Source organism: Podarcis bocagei (assembly GCF_964188305.1).
Source record: "Podarcis bocagei genome assembly, chromosome: 4".
Classification (NCBI taxonomy): Eukaryota; Metazoa; Chordata; class Lepidosauria; order Squamata; family Lacertidae; genus Podarcis; species Podarcis bocagei.
Genome location: NC_138128.1, coordinates 45,425,246 through 45,451,165, shown reverse-complemented (window position 1 = coordinate 45,451,165; position 25,920 = coordinate 45,425,246). Strand labels below are relative to the sequence as shown.

The window sequence follows — 25,920 nt, the reverse complement described above, 5'->3', positions numbered from 1 at the left end:
CCTGTCGCCCGAAGCACGGGGAGCCCTCGGGAGGGCTCCCCCTGCTTCGGGCGAGTGTCTGCAAGCCTCGCGCACCCGGCAGGAGGTCCCACCGGGTGCGCGAGGCTTGGGGCGGCAGCAGACTGCTTGCACGCACCTAGAAGCTTGGGGCGCGCTGAGCTCAGCACGCCCCAAGCTCCTGGTGTAGCGCAGCGATCCGCTAGCCCTGGGAGAGCCCCGCGGCTCTCCCAGGGCTAGCGGACTGCTTGCCGGCACGCAGAAGCTTGGGGCGCGCTGACCTCAGCCTGCCCCAAGCTCCTGGTGTAGCGCAGCGCACCTGGGGGGGAAATAAAATTTTTTCCCTTTATTTCCCCCCCAAAAATCTAGGTGCGTCTTATGGGCCGGTGCGTCTTATGGTGCGAAAAATACGGTAATATGAAAGCCACCTTCAAATAGATGAAGCCAAGTTTTTTCTTCTGTTGCTGCACAGTGTAGGGATAGGATCCAAAACCAATGGGTTCAGCCTAATGAGTGGATTTAGACCACACATTACTAAATATTGCCTGGTGGTATGAACTGTTCAACACCCTTGGAAAGCAATGAACTTTCCTTAGTTAGAGATTTTAGTTAGAGTCCACCTAGCAGTGGACTTCCCCAATCAGCAAGGAGTTAAACTTGAAATCTCTCCCAAATCTGTGAGGCTATATAGACTCACGATGCATTGCTACCTCATCCCCCTCTAGCACCCGACATGAAATCCTGAAAGAAAAGGATTCCATTCTGTTCTCCATTTAGGGCAGGAAGTCCACATGTTGCTGGACTCTCAACTTCCATCAGCCCCAGCATACACTCATTGAAATGAATGAACATGGCTAAGGTAGCCAATTAATTTTGATGGATCTACTCTAAACAAGGCTGAATTGAATCCCACCCTTCAGCTCTACAATGGCCCTTATTGTTATACATTTCTAATGTGCTAATCCCTTCTCCTACAACCGTTATCCAGGTACAGAGAGAGTTAACATTGCCCTGGGCAGCTGCCAATGCTGGAAGGTCCTAGCAGCTCCAGGTTCTGAACTATGTATCTCTTTCTCAAATAAGCGAAGCGAATCACATCAACCATCATGTGATTGAGCACTGCCTCTAAGGGCTTAATGAAGCAGAGCTTTTCTTCCGTCTCTTGCATCTTTCTCTCCCTATCTTACTTTTACTGCCTTGGCCCATGTGCCTGTGGCTTTTTCTGTCCGTCATTTGGCAAGTTGGTGGGGGTGGGGAGGTGTGTGTCTGCGTCTCCGTAGCTTGAGCCTCCAGAGGGTCTTACAGCATCAAGTATTACTTTGCTGAGTTTTTCATCTCTCCTGGACAATCCCATCATGGGTCACTGAAATGAGCAAGTGGATCTCAGCCAGGCAACTTCACTTATTCCTGCTGAACCTTCATTGCATTGTCTGGACATAAAAGACAGAGATTGCCCAAATGGACAACAACCTGCGTTTTGACTTCCACAGAAAGATCACTGGGGTAAGTGTGGGTTGATTTTTTTTTTTGAGCTTTCTATATGCCACAAAGGTTATCTCCCTTGAGCCTGGCGTGCTGCAGTGCCCAGCATTCCTTAAGGGATTAGCTGGGATTTTAATTGCACACGACTTGAGAAGGCTGGCCAAGACTATAATCTCAGCTACTGTGCTCTGGGATATGTGGAGTGACAGTTTCCAGCTTCCCAGGGTATGGGGCTTGCTGTGCTGGCCTAAGGAATCGGGGCCAAAACTGGGGTGGGGAACTCAGTCCAGAAAGACATTTCTAAGTCTAGTAGCTTTAGATCAGGCACCCCCAACCTGCGGCCCTCCAGATGTTTTGGCCTCCAACTCCTATGATCCCTAGCTAACAGGACCAGTGGTCAGGGATCATGGGAATTGTAGTCCAAAACAGCTGGAGGGCCAAAGCTTGGGGGTGCCTGCTTTAGATCTTTCCAGCTGCAGATGCTACTGGGTTGGGGGGGGGAGGAAGGGTGCTGGAAATGGTGCTGTTTAGCTCCTTATAAAATGTTTCAACTGGGGTGCTTTGCAGCCACCATTTCACTTGTGTCTGTTGCATGTTTTCCTGTTTATGAGAATGAGGCTTAATCATTCCTGCTCTAAGTTTACCTCCTGGCTATGTAGTTTTTATTTCATTTTCTTTGGGTTTGCAGATCGTTGGTGATCTGTATATGTTATTAAGTTATTGCCATATGCTAATGAGTTGTGGCAAGGCTCCTCTCCCCTCAAAAAATAACTACACTGGTACCTCAGTTTAAGAACAGCCTTGTTTATGAACTATTCAGTATACGAACACCACAAAGCTGGAACTAGTGTTCCACTTAGCAAAGTTTACCTCGGTCTATGAACGGAAGCTGAACAGTGGAAGGGCACCAGCAGTGGGAGGCCTCATTAGGGAAAGCACGCCTCAGTTTAAGAACGGCTTTGGTTTAAGAACGGACTTCCGGAACAGATTAAGTTCGTAAACCAACGTACCACTATATTAAGGGACCAATCCTGGTTACTTTCAGCATTTGAATGCCTACATCTTTCCACAGAGAAAAGTACTAGACTGCAAAGGACTTTCAAGCCAACATAGGCAGAATAGGAAGAAATGGCTGACAGTAAATGTTGGGCCAGTTTCAGTTTAGAAATCATGTTCCCCTGAGCCTGGAATGTTGAAAAGTCCTGCCTGTCTACAGTTCAGAAGAAAATAATCTGTCCATTTTCCACAGTCATAGGGAGTAATACTGAATTATAATTTCAGCTCAGGCAGGTTCTATAATGGCCAGTGTTCTGTGTCTCAGAACACGAGGCACACAGAGCAAAGTAAGCCAGGAATGAAAGCATGAGTGTGGCAGGTCCAGTCCCTGGCATCTCCTGGTAGGGCTGGGAATGTCCCCTGCCTGAAACCCTGGAGAACCACTGCCAGTCAGCAGTGGCGCAGCACCGGTTGCTGGCACCCAGAGCACGTGCCAGCCCAGCCCTTGCCACTGGAACAACCCCACCCACATTGGAGCAAAATGGGGCTGCACTGAGCTGCTCGCTCGTCCACACTGGCGGGAGCCTGGCCAGCCAATGCAGCCCTTGGTGGGCAGAGAGGAGCATTGGGCTGCACCATGCTGGGGTCACCTGCATAGGGACGCCTGGTTCATGCCACTTCCAAAATTATGCACCTGAGGCCACAGCTCCCCTGGCACTCCCCGTGCTATGCCCCTGCCAGCCAGGGTAGTTAATGCTGAGCTAGATGAATAGAGAGTCTGACTCAATATAACGCAGCTTCCAATGTTCCGTTTAACAGCATAGTGAGCTTGACGTTCTTGTATGGTGCCATGTTGGAAGAAGTGGCAGTAAACAGGGATGTTGAACCAGAGCGTCACTTTCCCATCTGTCCACCACACCATGTGCCCCTTTGGCTTCTCCCTCATTCACTCTGTGAGTGATGCATGATGTTGTAAACACAGAAACAACCCCAAAGTCTCTCCTTAATGGCTTAGCTGCCCTCCTCTCTCATATGCCACAGAGAGGGATAATGGGAGGAACCACTTGAAGGACCATAGGAGAATGCTCTGCTATCCATTCAGAAGATCCCAGCTTCAATTTCCATCATCTCCAGGAAGGACCAAGAGACTCCTGCCTGAAAACTTGGAAAGTCACTGCCTATCAGTGTTGGCAATACTGAGGTGGATGGACTTGATAGCAGTGGAGGTTGGTTCATTGGGGTTACTGGAGCGCTGTCCCACCAACCTCAGTCTGCTCTCAGTTAGCCCTCAATTGCCTGCCTCCTTACTTGAAACCAGCTCAAGGGGTGGCACTGGCTGTCAGCTTCCTCCTCCCTGGTCTCAGCACTTGCAGAACTCAGCAGGGAAGAGGAAAGGGGCAACAATTAGTTTGCTCTGGCTCCACCTTCTGTTGGGCTCTCTGCCCTCTACCTCACCAGTCCCAATGGGCACCAGGCATCTTCTGATGCTCTACTGTAGGATTACAGCCATTTCCTCCTCTCATTTCTCTGCCTGATTCTTAAAAAAGGAACACTGCTGCTACCATCTGCCTGGTCTATTTTGGATGAGCTAAGCTAGGGAATCCCAGCCAGTTATTCCAGTACGTATAAAAATACATTTCACCAGCATATCTCTATATGTGGAAATCCTGGGGAATCCACCTCCTCTTTGGGTAGCTGAAAAAATTCTCTTCTAGTTTCTACTATGGTTGTTCCAGGTTAAGCTTCCTGTGTACCAGTCTTGCAGGGCTGTGCTTTTTGTTACTCTGCTATTTTGCGGGGGCGATGTGGGCTCTTCTGTATTGTCCAATTGCTTCACTTTCAATAATGCGTGTTTATGGATTCATCTCATTTTGCTGTCTGTGCCTAGCCACCTTGAATTATTTTTGTGATAGAAAGTCAGTATTGCAAATACTTTAATAATAAATCTTTAAGAGGCTGGGTGATAAACTCTTGTGCAAGAATAAGAAAAGGTTCCTTGGCATTCACATCTGACCTCAGATAATTTATTATGCCTTCCTATGATATTCTTATCCTAAATAAGTGTCACAATCTGGGCCTGCATTCACCATGATTTGATTTCTAAAGTCCTACAAGCTTCCATTTTCTCTGGAATCCACATTCCCTTACAGGACCTACCTGGACTAGCAAAGCTGGAAGCATTTTTAAGATCCCTTTAGGAATCTGTTTCTGTGACAAATGAGAGATTTCCTCCCTCTACCACACTTCCTGCTAGCTAATTATGGTCCTGTTGCCCTTAATTACAGTACCATGAATTGTTCTAAAGAATCCTCCCCCCAAGGAACCCACCCATTTTCCAAGGGACTAGCTTGCGACAATTTTATTAATTTCCATGATGGGTTTCTTTTTTCATGTTGTTTTGCTACGTTTATTAGACACTCAATAGCTTGTATTCTCTGGATACAATACAAGACTTACAAAATCCACATAGTAGCAAAAGCTTATCTGATAGGCTTTCACATGCTCTGTCTGTGCAACATTAATTGGTTCCAGTCCTTAATGGGTGTGGTTAGAAGCCTTTGTTGATTGTAAAAGTTTCTCTGTTAAAGTATCCTGGGAAGTCCAGTTCTCTCTCTTCCTGCTGGCTCTTCCGCAATACCTAGCGGAAGGAGGCTTCTGGCTGGAACTGCTCCAAACCACAGGCAGCCCAGAAAATAATTCCTTGATGGCACATGATTCATTGGAATAGCTTAAGGAGAGAGCCAAAGTGGTGCCCTCCAGATACTGCTGAACTACAGCTCCCATCATCCCTGGCCTTTGGGCACAGTGCCTGCGGCTGGTGGGAGTTGTAGTATCCAGAGGGCACAATGTTGGCTTAAAGAAAACAGCAACTCCCTGAATCCCTTTTAATAGTGTGTGCCATTCTCGGTACTCTGGAGAAAGTGCAGTCATAGGCAAATTTGGAAACACCTTTTTTATTTTCCGAGTACCCTGTCATTCTGATTTCCTTCATGGTAAGGTGGTAATAACCCTTCTGCTACCTTGCAATGCCACCCAGGAGGGGTGCTGGGTCTTCCTCTCCCATGCAGCCAATGCTGGCGTCCTCCAGTGTAATTGCCTCACTAGCCACCACTGGGGTGAAAGCTGCCTATCTTTATTTGTTATACAGTTTCCTCAGCGCTGGTTCGGCTTACCAGAAGTGTGTTCATGTGCAATGTCTTCTCATCAGTGGAGGCAGGCCCATTAAGACTCAGTCTGCCCTCAGTCAGCCCCCACTTGCTGCCTTCTTACTTAAAACCAGCCAGTGAGCAGCATTGCTTATTAGCTGTTATTCTTTGTAGAAATAAGGGAGGAGGAGAACAGAGACGAAACTATATTTAGCTAGCTCTGCCTGTCATAGCTCTGGCTCTGTTTCTTGTTGGCTCCCTTGCCGTCTGCCCCTCTGATCCCAAGGGGCACCGGCCACCACTGATTCTCATCAACTTCTTTTACCAGCTGAACAAATCCTTCAGTAAATCTCACCGAGCTCCAGCACTTGGACAAACTTAGCTCTCACCAAACATGCTTAGCATCGTTTCTGATTCTTTTCTTTTTGTGGAGTGGGGGGTTTCCTATGAGCATCTTTGCTGCCTTCTGCTACCTTTGGAATTTTACACCAACTTTTGAACGTTGTTATGTAGGTTCTATAGCAACTCTTGGTGGCAAAACAATGTCCCATGCTTGGTATGTTCATGACCTACTTCCACCTCCTCCTTATCTGATATGTATTCTTGTCCTTCCTAGCACCTCACCTTCCCTCTGCTGGCTGTCACACTGCTGTCATCGTTTGGGTCTTCCATGCTGTATGGCTACAATTTGGCTGTGGTGAACTCTCCAGCAATGGTAAGATTCAGACAGAAAGTCCACACACTGACCACCATAGAGCCTTCCATCCTCTGCTGAGCTAGAATGCCCCTCTCTCCACTTCCTGGCCTGATACACCATGTTGAACTGACCCCTTTCTGTTCCTCCCAGGACCTCACTTAGGTTGATACTGTCTCCCACAGACATCACAAGACTCCAAATAACCTGTGGTTAAAATCTGATGATGGTGAACACAGATCTAGAACTCTCACAATTTTATTGCATGTTGTGTCTTCCTCTACTGCAGCACATCAAAGCCTTCTATAACACAACATGGTTTCGGCGCTATGGAGTGGGCCTGGCTCCAGCACGGCTCACTCTCATGTACTCACTAACTGTCTCGGTCTTTGCCCTGGGAGGCCTGGTGGGATCCCTGCCTGTGGGAGTACTGGTAACCCAATATGGAAGGTAAGGGCAGGGCCAAAAACAGAGTGAATTTCCAATTCATAGCCAAGATGTGTTGACAGATACACCACCCATGGTGGCACTAAGTTCCACATAGCTTAGCACCCATGTCCCTCCAGCCAACCCCTAGCCCTGCTGCAATTGCTCCTTGCCACTATTGCCTGCTCTCCTGTCCCTTCTAAGCCAATGAGCAGTGACAAAAGAGGAAAGAGAAAGAGCAGAAGAAGAAGCCTTAGATCACACTGACCCATCTCCCACTGGACAGATGTATGGACTGTGGCCAAAGGGAAGGTGCAAGCAAAAGTGCAGTGGCAATAGCAGTGAGGAGGACGTAGGTCTTCTCTGAGAGGAGGCCTGTAGAAGGTATCATGCCCAAGTCCCCCCACAAATGTTACAAAAAACACATTAATCCCCGTAGAGTTTAGACAGCAGGAATGTACTACTACATAACACGTTTTGGCACGCAAGCCAGAAACTGCCTCTCTCTTCCCATTGAAAGCTGCAGCACCCATGGATGTGACCAATTCATTAGCCTTCAACCTCATGACCATTAAGGACAGCGCTAAAATTGAGCTGGATAATGTGATTAAGGCAGGAATGATCCTAGAATTCAAACAGTTAAAAGATCAAAGAGGTTACAACAGTGCAAGATACTGACTAGACTGACTTTTGGCTACACTGGTGAGACATTGGATGCTGCCTTATTCCATCCAGCTCAGTTTTGTCTACACTGCCTGCAGCATAGGCTTCAGGCAAGGGTCACTCCCCATCTCTTAGCAGGAGATGCTGGGAACTGAACCTGTGACTCTCTGAAGGCAAAGATAGACGATGGGTATAAAAACTGTCAGTTGATTTATGGTCCTCTTTGACATCTCAGTTGAGACATGTTCTTTAAAAGTATTTATTTTGTTAGGGCAAAGGGAATGAACTGAATCACTTGGAAGCACGATTATTCTTTACCGTGGGTTCTTCTGAATATGTTTTAAGCTGACACTTTAACTGTCCCTGAAGCTCATTGGAAACATATTTTGTTAAAGAGGGTGTATAAATAATAGAAATAAATGTAGAACAGTTGTGTCAGCTGGGATAACGCTATGATTGTCAAAACAGAGCTACTCCTTATGCCTGCCTCTCAACTCACATCCCAGATTTAATTTGAGTTGAGGCTACTTGCCAAATCTCAACTCTACCATCAGAACAATTTCCATATGCTCTAGCAAACAACCGTGTCTCTGTTTAAAATCTGGATATCACAACAATTAATCCAGCTGAAAGGTTGCTCAGTGATCATCTACATCAGGGATGGAGAATCTGTGGCCCTCCAGACATTGCTAGACTCTAAGTTCCATCAGCCTCAGTCAGCATAGCCAATGGCTAGGGATGCTGGAAGTTATAGTTTAGTAACGTCTGAAGGGCCATCTCTGATCTACATCCCATTTGGCTAGTCAGTCCACCTCTGACTACAGGCCTTAGGATCTGGCAAAGCAATTCTAATGGGGAAAGGAGTTAGAAGAACCAAGGAAGGAAAGGGGCAGAGGGGCAATTATGGGGATGCCAGATGGGCATTTTGTTGCAACAGAGAGCAGAGTGTTCAGCAGGGCTGGCCCAAGATATTTTGGCACCTGAGGTGAACCAGAAAATGGCGCCTCTCTCCCTGGTAGGGAAGAATGGGTGAGTGAATATCTACCTCAGGAGCAAGGAAGTAAGATCTACATTGGGATCAGCTGCCCCTATGGATCCTGCCATGGTGCCACTTGAGGCAGTCACCTCACCTTGCCTCATGAGTGAGCCAGCTTTGGTCCTCAGGGAGTGGGGATGGAACAAAATGTTTTATTTGGAACTTTTTGTAATCAAAGAGGTTGGATGACCATCTGTCATGTATGTTCTAGTTGAGATCCCTGCATTGCAGGGGATTGGATTAGATGACCCTCTGTTCCCTTCTACCGCTACAATTCTATGGTTCCATGATTCAGTGAAAGCATCTAAAATAAATGACCTCTCTACCAGGAATGGTACCTTGGTCCGTAGCAGCGTCCTCGTCTTCCTGGCTGGCATGTTAATGGGATTCAGTCGCTACTTGGAATCACCTGAAATGGTCATATTTGGACGCTTCATAACCGGCGTTCACTCTGGTAAGAGAAATGTCTCAGCCCAGACTTCCTCACTTTGTGTGTGGGTCTCCTCCTTCTCTAGTGAAGTTCCTCCTCCTCTAGGGTCCGGGTAATGCACAGCCACTGAAAGCTACGTATTCATCTCAAAAAGCATATCTGTACTGTATATATAGATTATTAAAGCCACTGCTGCCTCTCTTGCTCATGACGTTCCACATTGATTTGAAAAGCAAAAGAACGTGCTTTTTAATTTAGAGAGTTAGAAATGAGTTACCACCTACAGTGAGGGAGTGGGAACATTCACAAATTATTGAATGTGGATTCATTGCATGCACTTTCTGAATCAGGCCACTGCCCATAAAATCTCGTTCCACAATAAACTAATTGCTAAGATGACACATTATTCTGCCTCTTTGTAGCAACAGAACTTATATGACTACTTTGCGGGAAGTTAATATGGATTTAGTTGTTCCTGAAGATATTAACCCTTATATATCTGAAGCTGCTGGCTGATTGCCATGTCATTCACCACCTTCCTTCCCTTTTCTTTCCTCTTCCTACCAGGGATCTGTCTCAGTGTTGTGCCCATGTACCTGGGAGAAATTGCCCCTAAGAACCTGCGTGGATTCTTGGGCCTTGTACCAAGCATTTTCATCTGTCTGGGGGTCTTCTCTGCCCAAGTCCTGGGCCTTCCAGAGCTACTGGGAGAGGTAAATGCCCAGGCCTGCCACTCTCTGCATAGAATGCCCAGGCCTGCTAGCTTCGTTGCTGTCAGAATGTAAACTGATGACAGGAGGGGAAGGCCACCACTGGGAGCAGCTGAGAGTCCTAGAAGAGTGTGCTAGCAAAAGGTGGTGTAGTAATGAACATGTTGGACTTTGGATGGGGAGACGTGAAATTACAGGCATTGAGTTCACTGAATCACCTAAGGCAAATCACTGTCTGAGTCTAGCCTACCTAACAGACTTGTCCTCCAATCCTCAAGCTCACACTGTTGCTAAATACCACTCTAGCAGATGATACCATCACCCCTGCTGTCAAAAAGAGCAACAAAGCTGCATTTCATTCCACTGCCCCCATTTCTCCTACTAGTTTAGAAAAGGCAGACGGGCTTTTGCCATCTTGAATCCAAACATGTTGGTTTTTTTAATGCGCTTCCCACTTCTTCAAGTGGTGAGAAGTTCTAGGATAATGACTTAGCCATCTTTTATTCTCTTTGGGAAGAAGAGATGGATGGCGAGTTAATATGTTTCTGCTATATTGATTTACAAATATTCAAGTTGACCATAGATGGAGGTGAACATGGGGCACAGATGGAGGGCTTCCCCTCCCAGAGGTGTCTCCAGTTATTTCCTAGCCATTCCCAGCCATTTTAGCTCTAATTTCCCTAACAGAAGATGTGCCTGCTGGTATGCTTGGCCTCTTGGCCATTAAGGAACCTTAAGAACTCGTTCTGCCTTCTTTAACATTCACAAATGCTAATCCCCACAGCAGAAATCAGATAGCAAGACCATAACAATGTTATAAGAAATCTGGCCATTATACAGGAGAAAAGGTCTCTGTCATAGAGAAAAGAGGAGGCATCAGGGATTTTGTTGGAGAAAGTGTGGGAAGACAGATGTGGTGTAGGAGGGGAGTATCTTGCTCAGGTCATTCTTGTTTCTATCCATGCACCCACCACACCCAAAAATAATGCAATACCTAGGTTTGCTACACATTCGGAATTTCCTAGACATATCTGGAATACTGCATTCGGCAGCAGCATCTGGACAGAAATTGTGAAAATATCTGGGAAAATCAGGACATATGGCAGTCCATGTCAGCAGTGTTATTTGCCAATTTCCCATAAAAACAGCTTAAAACAGCAAAAAAAGTTCAACGACTTTGGCCAAATGTTTGAAATATGGCAACCCTAGCTATACCCTTCAGGACTAGGCTTTCCTATATAACTCTGTGGGGAGAAAGATGGAGAAAGGGCTGCAGAAAAGGAGCCGTTAATCTATCAAGTCCTTTGTGTTTCACAACCTGCATAAAGTATCCTCTTTGCCAGAAAGAAGCTGCAAAAACCCCTCTCATCCGGGGGGGGGGGGCTCTCTCTCTCTCCTAGGATCCCTACTGGCCTCTCTTCCTCTCGCTGGTGGTTGTCCCTGCCTTCCTGCAGCTGGTCCTCCTGCACTGGTTTCCAGAAAGCCCCCGTTACCTTCTTATTCAGAAGAATAACGTCCTTGGAGCTACTGATGGTAAGAGAAGTGCAAGGATCTTCGTTCCTTACCGCTTGGAAATATTTTAGGGGTGGCCATGAGAGGCCAGAAAAGTTTGCTATTGTGTGGCAGGGCTACCCACAGCCTCCAGGCCTCCAGCTGGCCATCCCTGTCCTGGATACTTTTCTCAGCCGCGTTGTCTTAACCCTACAGCGCTGCGTTGGTTCCTGGGCAAGTACGACGTGCAGGACGTAATCGAAGAGATGCAGGAGGAGAAGCGCTCGCTGGCTTCTGTGGAGACGGTGTCTGTGTGGCACCTGCTCTTGGATCCCTCTGTGCGATGGCAAGTTCTCTCCGTCGTGGTGATCAACATGGGCATGCAGCTCTCAGGGATTGATGCGGTAAGGGCTGCAGGGTCGATCACGCCTGCCACAAGGCCGCTGGGCTGGCCTGCGCCTCCTGCACCTTCATTCAAGCACAACCGTATTCCAAACTCGCTGCTCTCTTCCCCCGTTTAAACCTCTGGGTGTATTTCCCCCATGTATCTGCAGCACCTTCCCTGCTTGGAGCCAAAGAACTCTGAGCGAGGTGCCAAAAGTCAAGACTTAAGTTGCTCCTCCCAAATCATGAGTATTTATTTAAATTTCCGTACCGCCTTTCCTCCCAAAATGGAGGCAAATTGCAAAACAGAAAAACAATGCATAAATAAATAAATAAATCTCTAAAACCTTGTAAAACAGTCATATCCCCTCACAGCTAGTAATACCAAGTTTGCAGGAAACAGTGCTTTGCAGCCATCAAATGCCTGGAGGGACAGGAATGTTTTAAAATTCCACTAGAATGTTAATAGTGGGGAACTACCACCATGGAGACCCTGTCACAGGCAGCGCCCAGCACTGCCAACAGGCTGAGATGGTTGACATTCTTGAGTACTTTGGTCCCAAGCCTTTTAGGGTTTTGTAAGCTGGTTCCAGGCTTTGTGCACCTTGAAAAGAGCCTTGCTGACACCCACTCTGCTTGCAAAAGGAGGGAGGGAGAAGGGTTGCGCTTGTACTTTTCACTCTAGCCCTGCTTACCACTGATATGCAGTCCTTAACAGATTACTCCCAAGCAAATACAGCCCATAGCAAAAAAAGGCTCCCCACTCATGTTTTACATCATGCATTAAAATGATTTAGTATAATTCATGGTAGAGCATAATTAATCCCGGGAGGGAGGGGTTGGGCGATTAAAAATGAGGCACTCATATCTTAATAAAAGTGCTGTTAGTACCAGCATACAAATGGTTGCCATAAGCAGCCCAAAAAAGGTGATTTTTCTTATTTTACAAGTGTGCTACAGAACGAAGAAAAGTGGCATGCCTCCAGCTAATTTTGATTTGAACTCAGACCCTCAAACTGTCTTTGCTAAGTCCCACTGGCATGAAAGGAGAGGATAGGCAAAAAATGGTCTGCGGGTGCTAACACACGCAACTCTGCAGCAGTTCCCTGCATAGCCATTCCATTGATTTCCTTGCAGCCTCACGAGGTATGCCATTGTCCTTCTTACTCTTCTAAGCCACACCTACCCCCTCTGCTTATGATTTCTCCTCTTCATTGACAGATCTGGTTTTACACAAATGTCATCTTTGAGAATGCTGGCATCCCTGACCCAGAGATCCCCTACACTACGGTTGGCACGGGTGCGATTGAGGTTGTTGCTGGCTTGATAGGCGTAAGTGTGGAAATCTCTAGTTTGCGTTTGGCTTGTCCTTTAAGAGGGCATCATCCTTCTGCTTTCCTTTTGCACTGAAAGAATAGATTTGTATGTACTTTTCATAATGAGACAGGGCAATAATTTCCTAACTTCTTTCCAGTGTGGAGGGCACACTCTTGGTTCCTTCAGGATGCTCTCTACCCATTTTCCAACTGGAAGGATATTGTTCACAGCTGGGCTCTTGGAGAAGAGAACCTGTGAGGTTGCTTGTCACTGCCTGGTCCTAGCAAAGAGCCTTTTCTTGCACTCATTCTCTGCTCTCCTCGTGTTGCCAAACATAGCCACCAGAAGAGAACTGCTCCTTTCTCTCATCACTCACCAGATACTGCTTTATGAGGCTGGATACACACCATACGTCTAAAGCACCCCCTGGGACTCCTGGGAATTGTAGTTTACCCCCACAGAACTACAATTCCCATAACTCTTAACAAACTACCATTCTCAGGACGGCGGGAATGTGTTTTAAATGTACGGCAGCCTAAGCTAGCAGTACTTTCCTTCCTGTCCTAGCTATGTTTCTTCTCAGCCTCTCCTGCTGAGTGGTGGCAGTGCTCTCCTTAACAGAGCATCAGTCAAGGCACAGGCAGAAGGAAAAGCAACAGCTTGGAAGGTCTCTCCAGCTGCCTCTCATTCTCCACTGGAGGTAGGGAGTAAGGACCATGCAGCAAGTCTACTTATAGGTCAAGGGGAACTGTGTTCCATGCCTTTCTTCCTCAAGTGGGCAATGTGGGAACTGGGCCATAGGCTGCAATCCTATACATGGAGGCAGCCAGTGTGGTACCTCCAGATGTTGCACTCCACATCCCATCAGCCCCAGATAATCAGGAATGATGAGCGTTGTAGTCATAAGAACATACGAGCCCTGCTCAGAACCAGCCTCACTCAGCATGGTCTCTCAAACTCAAGGGTTGAATCATTATGCAGACTTAGTCACAGCCCCTTCTCTTGTCACCCCCAGACATCTTACCACAGAGAGGAGGATAATCAATGGCACCTCCTGTCTGTGGAGAGGGACTCGCAGTATTGTAGGAGGACAGAAGTCATTTATTAATCAGATTGCTTGCTTCCCGCAACAGGCAGGCATTTGTAACACTGATGATTTGCCTTGGGAGATGAGTCAAAAGGACCCTTCTGATTATTACTAATAGCTCGTATGTTTGCATACAGCAGACAGGTAGAGCAAAGGCTTCTGAGGGGGGCAAGCATAGTTACATAAACAACAGATTTGCAGGACACATCCAGTATGGCATTTTGGTTTGTTGGCTTGCTTGTTAGACGAGAGGTATCAATGGCAAGACGATCCCATACCTAATGCATCTTGTAGCTGTCTTATTGCAACAAGGGCGCTCACTCCAGCTGTCACCGTCCCTTTGACTCCCAATTTCAGCCTAGCTGGGGCAGATTTCCAGCTGCATATCACCCAGGGCTGCCCATGTCGGACCTGTGCCTCTCCCTATTACACAGGCACATAGCTCTCCCGCCCACCAACCGCCTTTGCTGCCCATCAGCAACGCCTAACTCCGGCAAGCTCATCGCTCCATCAGCCTGATTGCTCCTGAGTGCCGACAAAAACGGCCCCCAATGGATGCACTGAGGTTGGTTATAAAATTACAGGCATTTGTTCTGCTGTCAGCGGCTTTCCTGCTTTGGCTTCCTTCTGGCAGCTTCTACACACACACACACACACACACACACACACACACACACACACACACCCCATCGCAACCATAGGCTTCTGGCTCCCAGGATACCCTCCCTTCCTTCCACAACCAGTGCACAAACTGCTCCCATAGCTGGAGCAGAGCCAGGGGTACATCCACAAAAGTTTGTTCCTGAGCCCCCTTTCCATCAGCTTTAATGAAAACAACCTCACTTCTTCTCGTAGGGATGAACTTAACGGTTCTGCTTTTCAATGGCAGCTGCCCCATAATACATTGGATGAAAAGCCCTTCCCAAAGCTAGGAATAAAACCAGGACTGTGCATTTCCAGGCTAATGTTGTGCCTTCTATATGTTGACCTCCTTTGTAATGTTTTATTTTGAAATCTTTAAGATAATGTTTAGTTTCCTGTTAATTATGTTACTCTGAAAATATACTTTATATTTGAATTTCTTCAGTAATGTTTATTCTGGGTTGTTTTGTTTGATGTTTTATTGCACGTTGCAAACCGCTTTGTTTCCCCCCCTTAAAAATATAAAGTGGTATAGAAATAATAATAAGAAGTTGTTGGACTACAAATCTCATCATTCCTGACCTTTGGCCATGCTGGCCCTGGCTAATGGGAGTTGGGAGTCCAAGAACATCTGGAGGGTACTATGTTGGCTGCCTCTGATCTAAATTATTTGATCTTGGAAGACAGAATGCAGGAGACAATGCCAAGCATAAGAAAGATGTCACATACTCAGTCAGGCTATTGGTTCATCTTGCTCAGCCACTGTCTATGGGAAGCAGTTCTCTATGGGCAGAACATCAGACAGGGTGACATTCCCTGCTCTACTTGGAGATGCTGGGGAGTGAACTTGGGACCTTCTGCATGCAAAGTGGATGTTCCATCAATGTCAGATCTCTTGCTCTAAGGTCAGATCCCCATCACCACCACCAGTGATGTAGAAGTCCAGTATACAAGCTATACCTGCACAACCAGGTGCCCTAAAAACAAGGAGCCCCTACTCTTGAGCATGCACTCACAGGTAGGGCTTCCTTCTCATGCACCTACAGGGAACAAATGTTTGTGGGGCAGGGGCAAGATGTTGCACTGGGGCACAAACTTATGCCCTGCATTTGACTAGGGTATACTGGATCCCATATTGGATTCCACTCTCCCCTAGCTCTGGAACCAAACCCATAATTTCTAATGGTTGGCATTCCAGCCCCATTGTATAGGCCAGTGACCCTCCAGCTGTTTTGGGACTACAACTCCCATCATACCTAGCTAATGGGACCAGTGGTCGGGGATGATGGGAATTATAGTCCCAAAACAGCTGGAGGGCCAACTTTGGCCACCACTGGTATAAGCAATGGGACAAGATGGTTCTGCATCCATGCACTGTCCACGTAGCTAAGGATGATGTTACTCCATGCGGTACTGTTGGTGTCTACGCAATAAGCTTGTCTGTATACTTTGTGTATATATTTGGGGGAATTGCAGAGACCAGGGGTGGAAACCTCTGGCCCTCCAGACATTATTGGACTCTACCTCTCATCCGCCCCAAACAGCATGGTCAATAGTCAGGGATGATAGGGGTTGTAGTCCAACAACATCTGCAGGCAGTGCTGGCTCAAGATACATTGCTGCCTGAGGCAAGGTATAAAATGTTTTCCTCTCCCATTCCACGGTCAGAAGCCAACTGGACCAGCAACGGAATCTTACTTCAACACCAACAATGAGGCAGTGTCTTCCCTTGCCTCCAAGAAAGGCAGGTACAGGCTGTGAGGCACACATAACTCTGTCCTTCAACTGAAGAAAAGGCCAAGGCTGCATCATTCTGCCTAATGGTAGAACCAGCCCTGCCTGGAGGGTCACAAATTCTCCATCTCAGAACAGACAGAGACACATGCAAAACCCTAATACAACTAGCCAGCAACCTGTCTCCTCGATTTCCCCCTTTCTCTTTGACAGTGCTTCACCATTGAGAAGCTGGGACGTCGCCCTCTCATCATAGTTGGGTTCTGTTTCATGGGCATCTGCTGCGCAGGCATCACCTTGTCTCTGATTCTGCAGGTAGGAACAGCCCCATAGACACTTATACACTCATGGTTGGCTGACAACATCTCTGCAGTCCATCCCACCCCCCACCCCCCAATCGCATATTAGATTTTGTGCTTCAGTTTGCACAGTGGGATCAGAAGTGCTGGTGGATCCTCAGAAACTCTATCCTGCTATATCTATACCACTAGTTTCCCTTTTCACACCTAAATGCTAAAGTGTAAACATAAGTAAGGCTTGGTCCTAGTTCATGAAATTGGTATAAGAACAGGTGTGACCTCACACAGTAACAGGGATGAGTGCAAGGGGGCAGAATGAGGGGGGCAGGTTTATTTGAGAATCAGGAGATGGAAGAGAACTACCATCTCTGGAATATTGGTCAAGCTAGGTGGGGGGCACCAGCTAAGTTAGGAAGCAAACAGCTAAGCTTGGAGCTATGACAGCGGGGTGTTGTGTCTCAGCTGCTTGGAATGGAGGTGTCCACTCAAGCAAGGGTCACAGGACTGGCACAGCTAGCAGTCTGCAGACTGGGACTGAGTGTGGTCAATGGAGCTGTAGGATGCAGACCTGGATGTAGTGGTAAAATCTCAGAACTGAATGAGCCAAAGGGGCCCAGCAGCATTTATGTAAACTCTCTCAATAACCTACTGTATTTCCCACAGGCAACTGTGTCTTGGATGCGTTATGTCAGTGTGGCATGCGTCATTGGCATCATTGCAGGATTCTGCATGGGACCAGGTACGTTTCCGGTGCCAGACAGAGGCATCCAAAGAAATAACAGAGCGACAAAGCTCCTCTTCAAGATCCCTGGGCACCAGCAAAGCTGTGGAGAGGCTGAGATCACAGGAAACCTAGTCTGAGCTTGTGGCCCCCAAGAACAGGACTGTGAGGGAATGGATGTAAGAAGTTTGCCGATAGGATTCAGGTTATTTTGGGTCTTAGAGGAGATGCAATGAGTGGTGCAATGATTCTTCTTCTTTTTAGCAGGGTAGGAGAGCTGAAAATAATGCCAGTATATTTTACATCTGGTAACCAATGTGCCCTTTGGGTTTGAGATAGTACATGGGAAGGCGAGTCTAAAATGCCTGAGGACACAAATTTTCACAGCCCTCTAGTAGCTATGGTGGGTCATTTACCAGAAGTAATATATTTAGCATTAACTCTGATATATATTTTGCTCTAGGCGGCTTGGTTTGAGTATACACTTCCAGAGTTTATACTAAATACATGACTTCTGGAAAATGAGCCACCATAACTGCTAGAGGGCTGTGAAAACTTGTGACCTGGGCTTTTTAGACTTGTCTACCTGGGCACTAGTGGGACGTGGGTGGCACTGTGGTCTAAACCACAGAGCCTAGGGCTTGCCGATCAGAAGGTCAGTGGTTCGAATCCCCGCGACGGGTGAGCTCCCGTTGCTCAGTCCCAGCTCCTACCAACCTAGCAGTTCGAAAGCACATCAAAATGCAAGTAGATAAATAGGTACTGCTCCGGTGGGAAGGTAAACGGCATTTCCGTGTGCTGCTCTGGTTCGCCAGAAGCGGCTTAGTCATGCTGGCCACATGACCCGGAAGCTGTACGCCGGTTCCCTTGGCCAGTAAAGCGAGATGAGCGCCGCGACCCCAGAGTCGTCCATGACTGGACTTAGCGGTCAGGGGTCCCTTTACCTGGGTACTATCCAAAGGGGCACATTGGTTGCCAGGTGTGATTTTTTAAATCTCTCCTACCCCACTATTTGAATTGTCCTAAGTGCTGGGGACACTTACTTATTTGTTTGATAACAATTCTACACTGCTCTTGACCAATAATATGAGAATATAGACTTAAGAATGTAAGGAGAGACCTGCTGGATCAGGATCAGGCCAATGGCCCAGGTAGCCCAGCACCCTATTCTCACAGCATCCTATTCTCAAGCAGATGTCTCTGGGAAGCCCGCAAGCAGGACCTGAGGGCTACGACCACAGCATTCTCCCCCACTTCTGATTCCCAGCATGTGGTATTCAGAGGCATACCCTGGCTTGGTTCTGGCATTTTGAGTACCCAAAGGACCGTGGTCAGCAGGCCACTGGTGGGAGTCTGAATCTGTCACCACCTGCCATGCCCTCAAACTGGTGCGGCATGAATTGCCTAACGGTGTCTTGCTTTGGATTTCAGAGGCAACTCCTGTGATTTCTGCTAACGAAAGGGCCAAAGCAGAGCTCTCTAAATATGATGGACGAGGCGGCTGCTGGTTTACCCAACTGATGTATTAGTATAGCCGCCAACAGATCCATAACTCATTGTCGGCCCAGAATTTATTCGCTGTAATTACATCTTTAATTAGGATTTTAATGGCTCATTGTTCACAAACAATGATGAATCTGACTTTTAAAATAAAAATATCTCTCTTCCCACTCTGGGTGATCTGTGAGCAATGCTCAATCAGGGATTTTTCTTAACAATCCCTGGATGGATTTCCCCCCAGTATTATTAAGGCTGGTGGTTATTTTTAACAACAACAACAAATATTATTATTATTTCAAGAAGCAGTTCCTTGTGTTCCTGAAAGAAAGTGGTGCTGCCTAAATTACCACCATGTAAAGAGGGCAGATCTTGATGCACTAGGGCAGATAGATCTGAAACCTTTCTGTTGCAGGAGCACAAGGTCTTGGCTCCTTCTCTTAAAGGAGTGTCTGCCATCAGCATCACCATATATATGCAAGTGTGTAGGGCTACGCTGAACCAGAGAGCAGTTTTGTGAATGTCTTCATGCCCCTTAATAAGCAGTCCTTCACTTACAGCAATTAGAGGGGCTACTCAAAAGCATGCAGAAGTGTTTATGGGTTGTGGGGGGGGAGGGACCACATCTCTGTTGCCTAGGAAACGAGGCTGACAATGCTGCTTTGCTGCAGTTACGCTGCTTTGCCCTCACTCAGAACCCGTTCCAGCTCTGGATGCACCAGAACATGTGTTGGAATGGGCATTCATGCTCACAACCTACTGAGAGAAATGTAGTGCAGACAGGCCACATCTTCACTCAGATGTGCATCCTGGTATGCATTCAAGTGCACATTCAGGTGTGGGTGTCACCTATTCAACTGATCTCAGTCGGATGTGCGCTCAAACAAACACTTCCATGTGACTTCTGGCAGCCTAGATAGAGCCATATTAGAGCAATGCAGCTTAGTGGGGCCTCCTCACTGTTTTTGCCATGTAGCCAAATCTGATTGGCTCCACAACATCATCACTTTTACTGCATCAACCGTGATTGTCTGAGATATCTTGGGGTTTTTTAAAGGGAGTGACAAAGAAGCAATGGATTGAGTGAAAAGAAGTGCAAAAAAGTAGAAGACAGGGAGTGTGATTAATGGCTTTTGCATCCTTTATAGTATGTGTTTTGCCCTGTTCTGGGGCAAAAAATGTGGCACAATTCTAACTTTCTTTCTTTCTTTAAATCCATACACCGCTTGGTTGTAAAAAAACAAAAACAAACTCAAAGCAGTTTATAAAAAAATAAAAATGTTAGATGAAAATTCATAACCATGCTTTAAAACAGGCAAAAGTTAAAATGCTAAAACAATTACCGTATTTTTTGCTCTATAGGACGCACTGGACCATAGGACGCACCTTGTTTTAGAGGGGGAGAACAAGAAAAAAAAATCTCCCCCTCTCTGCTCAGAACCCCTTCCATTTCTCCTGCCACTTCGCTGAAGGGACACTGCGCAAAGAGGGGGAGAATTTTTTTTCTTTTTCTCCCCCTCTAAAACAAGGTGCGTTCTGTGCATTCTGTGCGTCCAGGTCGGGGAGCAGCGCAAAGGTGGCGCGCCGCCTTCCTGCTGCCCCCCGAGCTTGTGGGGCTGGCAGTGGGGGGGGAGCGCTGCTTTCCCCCACCGCCAGCCTCAAAGATCCCTGAAGCCTTCAGAGTGCAGTGCGAGTTCCCGCTGTGCTCCGCAGGCTTCGGGTTCCTTTTGCTGAAGCCGGGAGAGCAAGACTCTCCTGGCTTCAGCAAAAAGAACCTGAAGCCTCCGGAACGCAGCGGGAACTCGCACTGCACTCCGAAGGTTTCAGGCGGCTAGCCCTGAAGCCTGGAGAGCCAGAGGGGTCGGTGTGCACCGACCCCTCTCGCTCTCCAGTCTTCAACGAAAGCAAGGGAACGCTCCCTCTGCGCTTTGGAGGTTTCACGTTGCTATCCCTGAAGCCAAGGAGCCTGTATTCGCTCCATAGGATGCACACACATTTCCCCTTCATTTTTGGAGGGGAAAAAGTGCGTCCTATAGAGCGAAAAATACAGTACATTTAAGTGGTTGTCTGTGCAGGTGGTCTTCCAATTTGTCACTGCAGAGGGCAGCAGTGAGCAAAATAAATGCCCCTCCTGTGCAACATTAATGTCAGTCTTAATAATTAAGATTTATTGCTGGGTTGTTTTAATTTTTATTATGTATTTTGTGATTTTATGTTGTAACCGCCCTGTGGGTATAGGGTGGTATGCAAATTTAATAAATAATAATAATAAACATCTTTGGGGAACCTGGTGGTTTGAAATAGATTCACCCCTGCAAGGGTTATTTGCAGGCTCCGCCTTTGACAGTCTGGTCTGGCCCCACTAACAGGGGCTCGGATTAAAAGCCTAGCCTGGCCTATTTGATTCTGAGTGCCGTCTTTCCCATACAGCTGGGGTTCCATTTCTGATGACAGCTGAACTCTTCAAGCAATCGCACCGGCCATCGGCCTACATTGTGGGTGGGTCCCTCAACTGGCTCTCCAACTTCACCGTTGGCTTTGTGTTTCCCTTCCTGCAGGTAATACTGGGCCCCTTTGAGCGGCTGGTAGGCTACAGGGTCCCCTGACTAGCAAGGCAAGAGAGCAGAATGCCTAGTGCAGGCATAGGCAAACTCCAGCCCTCATCTGGGACTACAATTCCCATCATTCCTAGCCAACAGGACTAGTGGTCAGGGATGATGGGAATTGTAGTCCCAAACATCTGGAGGGTCGGAGTTTGCCTATGCCTGGCCTAGTGGTTCTCATGGCAGGTTCCTTCTAGCAGTGGTTGCAGGACACAGCACAGAGGAGAACCACATGCTGTATTTCTGTGTGACCTAGAACTTTCTACTAGAAATGGGGAAAGAGCTCCATAGGTACTGCATAGCTTAGTTCTTTCTCAGTAGTGGCGATGGGGTCATGCTCCAGCATTCTGAGTGGCAGAAAACACACGTTACAGTAAACCAGCCTTCCCAAGCTCATGCCCTTCAGACGTTCTGGACTGAAGCTCTCCCATCATTGGGGTCCATGCTGGCTGAGGCTTACAGGAACTGTAGCTCAAAACACCTGGAAGGCACCAAATAGGAGAAGACTGCCATAGCAAAGCTGGTGATGCCCCCATGGTAATAATAATAATAATAATAATAATAATAATAATAATAATAATAATAATAATAATAATAATAATAATAATAATAATTTATTTATACCCCGCCCATCTGGCTGAGTTTCCCCAGCCACTCTGGGCAGCTTCCAATCAAGTGTTATAAACAATACAGCATTAAATATTAAAAACTTCCCTAAACAGGGCTGCTTTCAGATGTCTTTTAAAGAGAAGATAGCTGCTTATTTCCTTCACATCTGAAGGAAGGGCGTTCCACAGGGCAGGCGCCACTACCGAGAAGGCCCTCTGCCTGGTTCCCTGTAACCTCACTTCTCGCAATGAGGGAACTGCCAGAAGGCCCTTGGAGCTGGATCTCAGTGTCCAGGCTGAACGATGCAAGTGGAGACGCTCCTTCAGGTATACAGGTATAGCAACAAAATTAGTACCAAAAGAAACTAAGAGAGGGGGCAGTGTATCTTTCTGAACCTTTATTATATATTGCATAAAGCAGGGGTAGTCCTCCAGGGTAGGGTAGTGCCTTGCATGCAGTAGGTCACGGGATCTGTCCCAGGTAGCACTGAGAGTCAGGGACTGCCCACACATTAGACAAGGTGAAGCCATTTGCTTCAAGTAGCGAATCCGACCCCCTTGCCATCTCCACCCTCCCATTGCACTGCTGCCAGCCCCATTGTCCTCATTGCTGCCACTACCCCCTTGTCGTTCCATTTGCTGCTGCTGCTGCTGCTGCATTCTGGCAGCAGCATGGGCGCAACTGCAGGTGAGGGTGCTGTTGCTGTGATGGGCTGGCAGCAGGGAGGGGTGAGGACCTGGATCTGTGGAAGAGGGAGCGGAGCGTTTTGCCTACAGCGGCAAAATGTCTCAGACTGACACTGCTAGGAGTGGCTCTGACTTGAAACCCCAGAGAGCCTCTGCTAATCAGTGTAAATGGTTCTGAGCTGGATGGATCAATAGCCGGACTCAGTGAAAGGCTGCTTCCTATATTCCAGATGTTGTCAAACTCCCCTCCACAGCCAGTATGGCCAATGGCCAGCAAGATGGTGGGAACGATAATCTAGCAACATCTGGAAGGCCACCACATTGTCTACCCTCTGCTCTAAAGAAACACAAGACCAGTTGTGATCTTTGTCACATTACACGGAGAGAGAACCAGCAACAAAGCCATCTGGTCTTGACAAGTTATTCCCTAATCAGACCGCGTGGATGCGCCAAATGGCAAACCAATTCCATTGCTTTGTAAACACCATTCCCTGCCCCAAGACATGAAATCATTACATTCCGAAAGTACCAGGCCTTCTCTTATGTAAACAGCACTGGAAAGCCAAAGTAAAGGTTTCCTGTTGAAGGGTCAGAAAAGTAATCTAGCGCTTCTTGACGTACCAGTCGTATATGGTGAAGGTGTGTGTATGTAATTATGTTAATTCACTTCAGTCACAGAATTAAGAGTCTTCTCATACTAAATTTTAGGACTGTGTAATCTAGATCAGGGCAATCCAACTTTTTATAGCTAGGGGGCTGCAATAGTGGTGTGACATGGGACTCACAGGCCACACACTGCCTTGTTGCATGGGGGGAGGAGAGTGAGGCCAAAACCCCTCCCCCCTCGTGCTGCCTTCCCAAAGTCAGGTAAGCAAGGCTCCGGGTTTGGGGATAAGGTGCAAGGCTCTGGCCAGGTCCTAGAGCCCTTCTACCTCCTTCCCAAAGCCCAGCACCTCACTTAACCAGCTTTGAGAAGGCATGGAAAGGGCTGGGGGAGAGCATTAAATGTTGCCAAGGGCCACCAAAAGGCCTCAACGGCTGTGCATTGAACCACCCTAATCTATATTATTAAATCCCCCACGGGGCCAGAAGGAAACACATTAAGAGGAAGGGGAAGAGCAATAGCACAGTGGTAGAGCCACAGATTTGGTTGCAGAAGGTCACAGGTTCATTCTGCAGCATCTCCAAGTAGAGCTCAGGGAAAACCCTGACCGAAACCCTGAAGAGCTGCTGCCGGTCGTAGACCAGAGTGAGGAACCTTAGTCCCAAGGCCCAAATGCAGCCCTCAAAGCATTTCTGTCTGGCCCTCAGAACTCTTCCCACACCACACCTGATTCCCAGCCACACCCCTTCTTCCCATGCCCTGCCTCTCACAAACTCTGCTTCACACCCTCTTGGGGTGTTTTTGCTTATACCCTGACCAAGCCTTTTGTTGCCTGGATGGAGGATAGAGAAAGATGTATAAGTAGCCTACTGTACAGTGGCAATATTTATATTTGTTGCTCAACTCACTTTTGCCTCTTCACATCCGACACCTTCCATGTGGCTTCCAGAAGGAAATGATAAAAAGGGTTCTCCAACCCTGGGTGTAAACAATACTGAGCTAGACAGACCAATTGCCTGACCCGATGTAAGGCGTCTTCCTATATTCCTAAGAGGCCTTAATAGGTAAGAAGAGAACCTGTGGTGGTGAGGAATGGGAGATGCTGGGGTTTGCTAACAGAGAGGGTGCCCTAAATACTCAAAATGCTGGAGGCTGCTTCTTAGTGCACTGAACCAACCGAATGGATGAGGACTGGGTAGAGCCTGTTCGTGTCCCTCTGCTTATCTAGACTCTTCTTTGTTTCCATTCCTAGATGTCTGCTGGTGCCTTCTGCTACTTGGTCTTTTGTGGCGTCTGCCTTTTGGTGGCACTGTATGTCTATATCATCATCCCCGAGACCAAAAACAAGACGTTTATGGAAATCAGCCACATGTTTGCCTCTCGCCCCTCCTTCCTCTCCAGCTTGCCAGATTCTGTCAAGATGATCAAGTTCAATGGTTATGGTGCCCTGGAGACCAGCTCCCTGGAACTCTCTGGCTCAGGATCCAACCCTCCATGATGATCTCCCATTCAGTGTTTTAGGGATTCCATTTCTCCTATTGTGGGGAAGCCACCTCAGTGAAATGGCAAAGGGAGACAATAATACTGATTCTCTTCCTGTAACTTCTTTCATCTTGCCTGGACCAACAGTACAAAAGGGACCGGGGGGGGGGAGACTTTGGGGAGAAGCATCTAATTTAAACCTAAGAAGTCTGACTGCCCCCAGGTGTTATGGGTGCCCTTCTGTCCCAAATCCTTTATTCCTCCTTCATTGTCTTCTTCTGAGGGCTGGAAATTAGTAGCATTGAGGGATAGCTATCCACAGGAACTTGGTTTATACACACAGTTTTTTCAGAATGTCATGAATGGGACTCATCCTCTTTCCTTTAAGGCATTTTGAGGATTTTTTGGAGATCTCCTCACCTGCTTCCCGATTTTTCTGGTAGTCATGCCAACACATGACTGGAAATCCTATTGAGAGATCACTAATAACAAGTCTTCCCAGCAGTGCTGCAACTAAACAGCAATGTCTGAACCACACCAAAGGACAAACTCAGTACCTACCTGCATATCTGTAAGAGCACATATACATTCCACATGCCGCTATGTCCCAAAAGGCAAAGACAGAAGTCAAATGCCCATCCAGTCACTGATTTACTCTCTAACAGAGCAAGAGCAATACACTGCTGGGACATTCCACTCAACACTGATTCATTCATAACAAAACATTTCCAGGGATAGGGAACTTGCAACCCTTCAAACTCAGTATGGCCTACACCAGAGATGGAGAATCTGTGGCGCTCTAGATGTTGCTGGACTACAACTTCTGTCACACCTGACCTTTGGCCATGCTAGATTGGATTGATGGGAACTGGAGTCCAACAACATCAGAAGGGCCACAGGTTCCTTCATCAACCCACAGAACCCGAGGTTATTTCCAGACCACCTGGTTACTGAGGATTCATTCTGATTGGTTGTACAATGCTTCCGAGTCGTGTTTTCCAGGTTGCTTCCCTCCAACCCAGCCCTAGAGATTGAAAATAAAGAGCAATCTTTTGGGTTTGTGTTCTGAGAAGTGTGAATTTTGAAGGATAGCTGTGTTTTGGTTCATTAATTGGTTCGAGATGGCAGATTAGGCAGTTTTTCATTAAAATGCAAGCAAAATTTAATTTCTTCTCTATTCTAGG

At 47.2% G+C, this 25,920-nt stretch overlaps 2 protein-coding genes across 3 annotated transcripts in view; one reads left to right on the top strand and one right to left on the bottom strand.

Moving 5' to 3' along the window:
* POLL (DNA polymerase lambda) overlaps nucleotides 1–25,920 on the bottom strand; it is a 131,256-nt gene that overhangs the window by 48,381 nt on the left and 56,955 nt on the right. The window lies entirely within an intron of this gene.
* On the top strand, nucleotides 1,129–25,902 carry LOC308586029 (solute carrier family 2, facilitated glucose transporter member 5-like). The gene is made up of 12 exons (XM_081192257.1): nucleotides 1,129–1,500; nucleotides 6,238–6,336; nucleotides 6,605–6,765; nucleotides 8,770–8,894; nucleotides 9,438–9,583; nucleotides 10,981–11,113; nucleotides 11,288–11,475; nucleotides 12,677–12,787; nucleotides 16,449–16,550; nucleotides 17,198–17,273; nucleotides 21,183–21,310; nucleotides 24,507–25,902. The coding sequence occupies exons 1-12, from the start codon at nucleotides 1,456–1,458 to the stop codon at nucleotides 24,750–24,752; spliced, it is 1,560 nt and encodes a 519-aa protein (XP_081048383.1). The 5' UTR covers nucleotides 1,129–1,455; the 3' UTR covers nucleotides 24,753–25,902.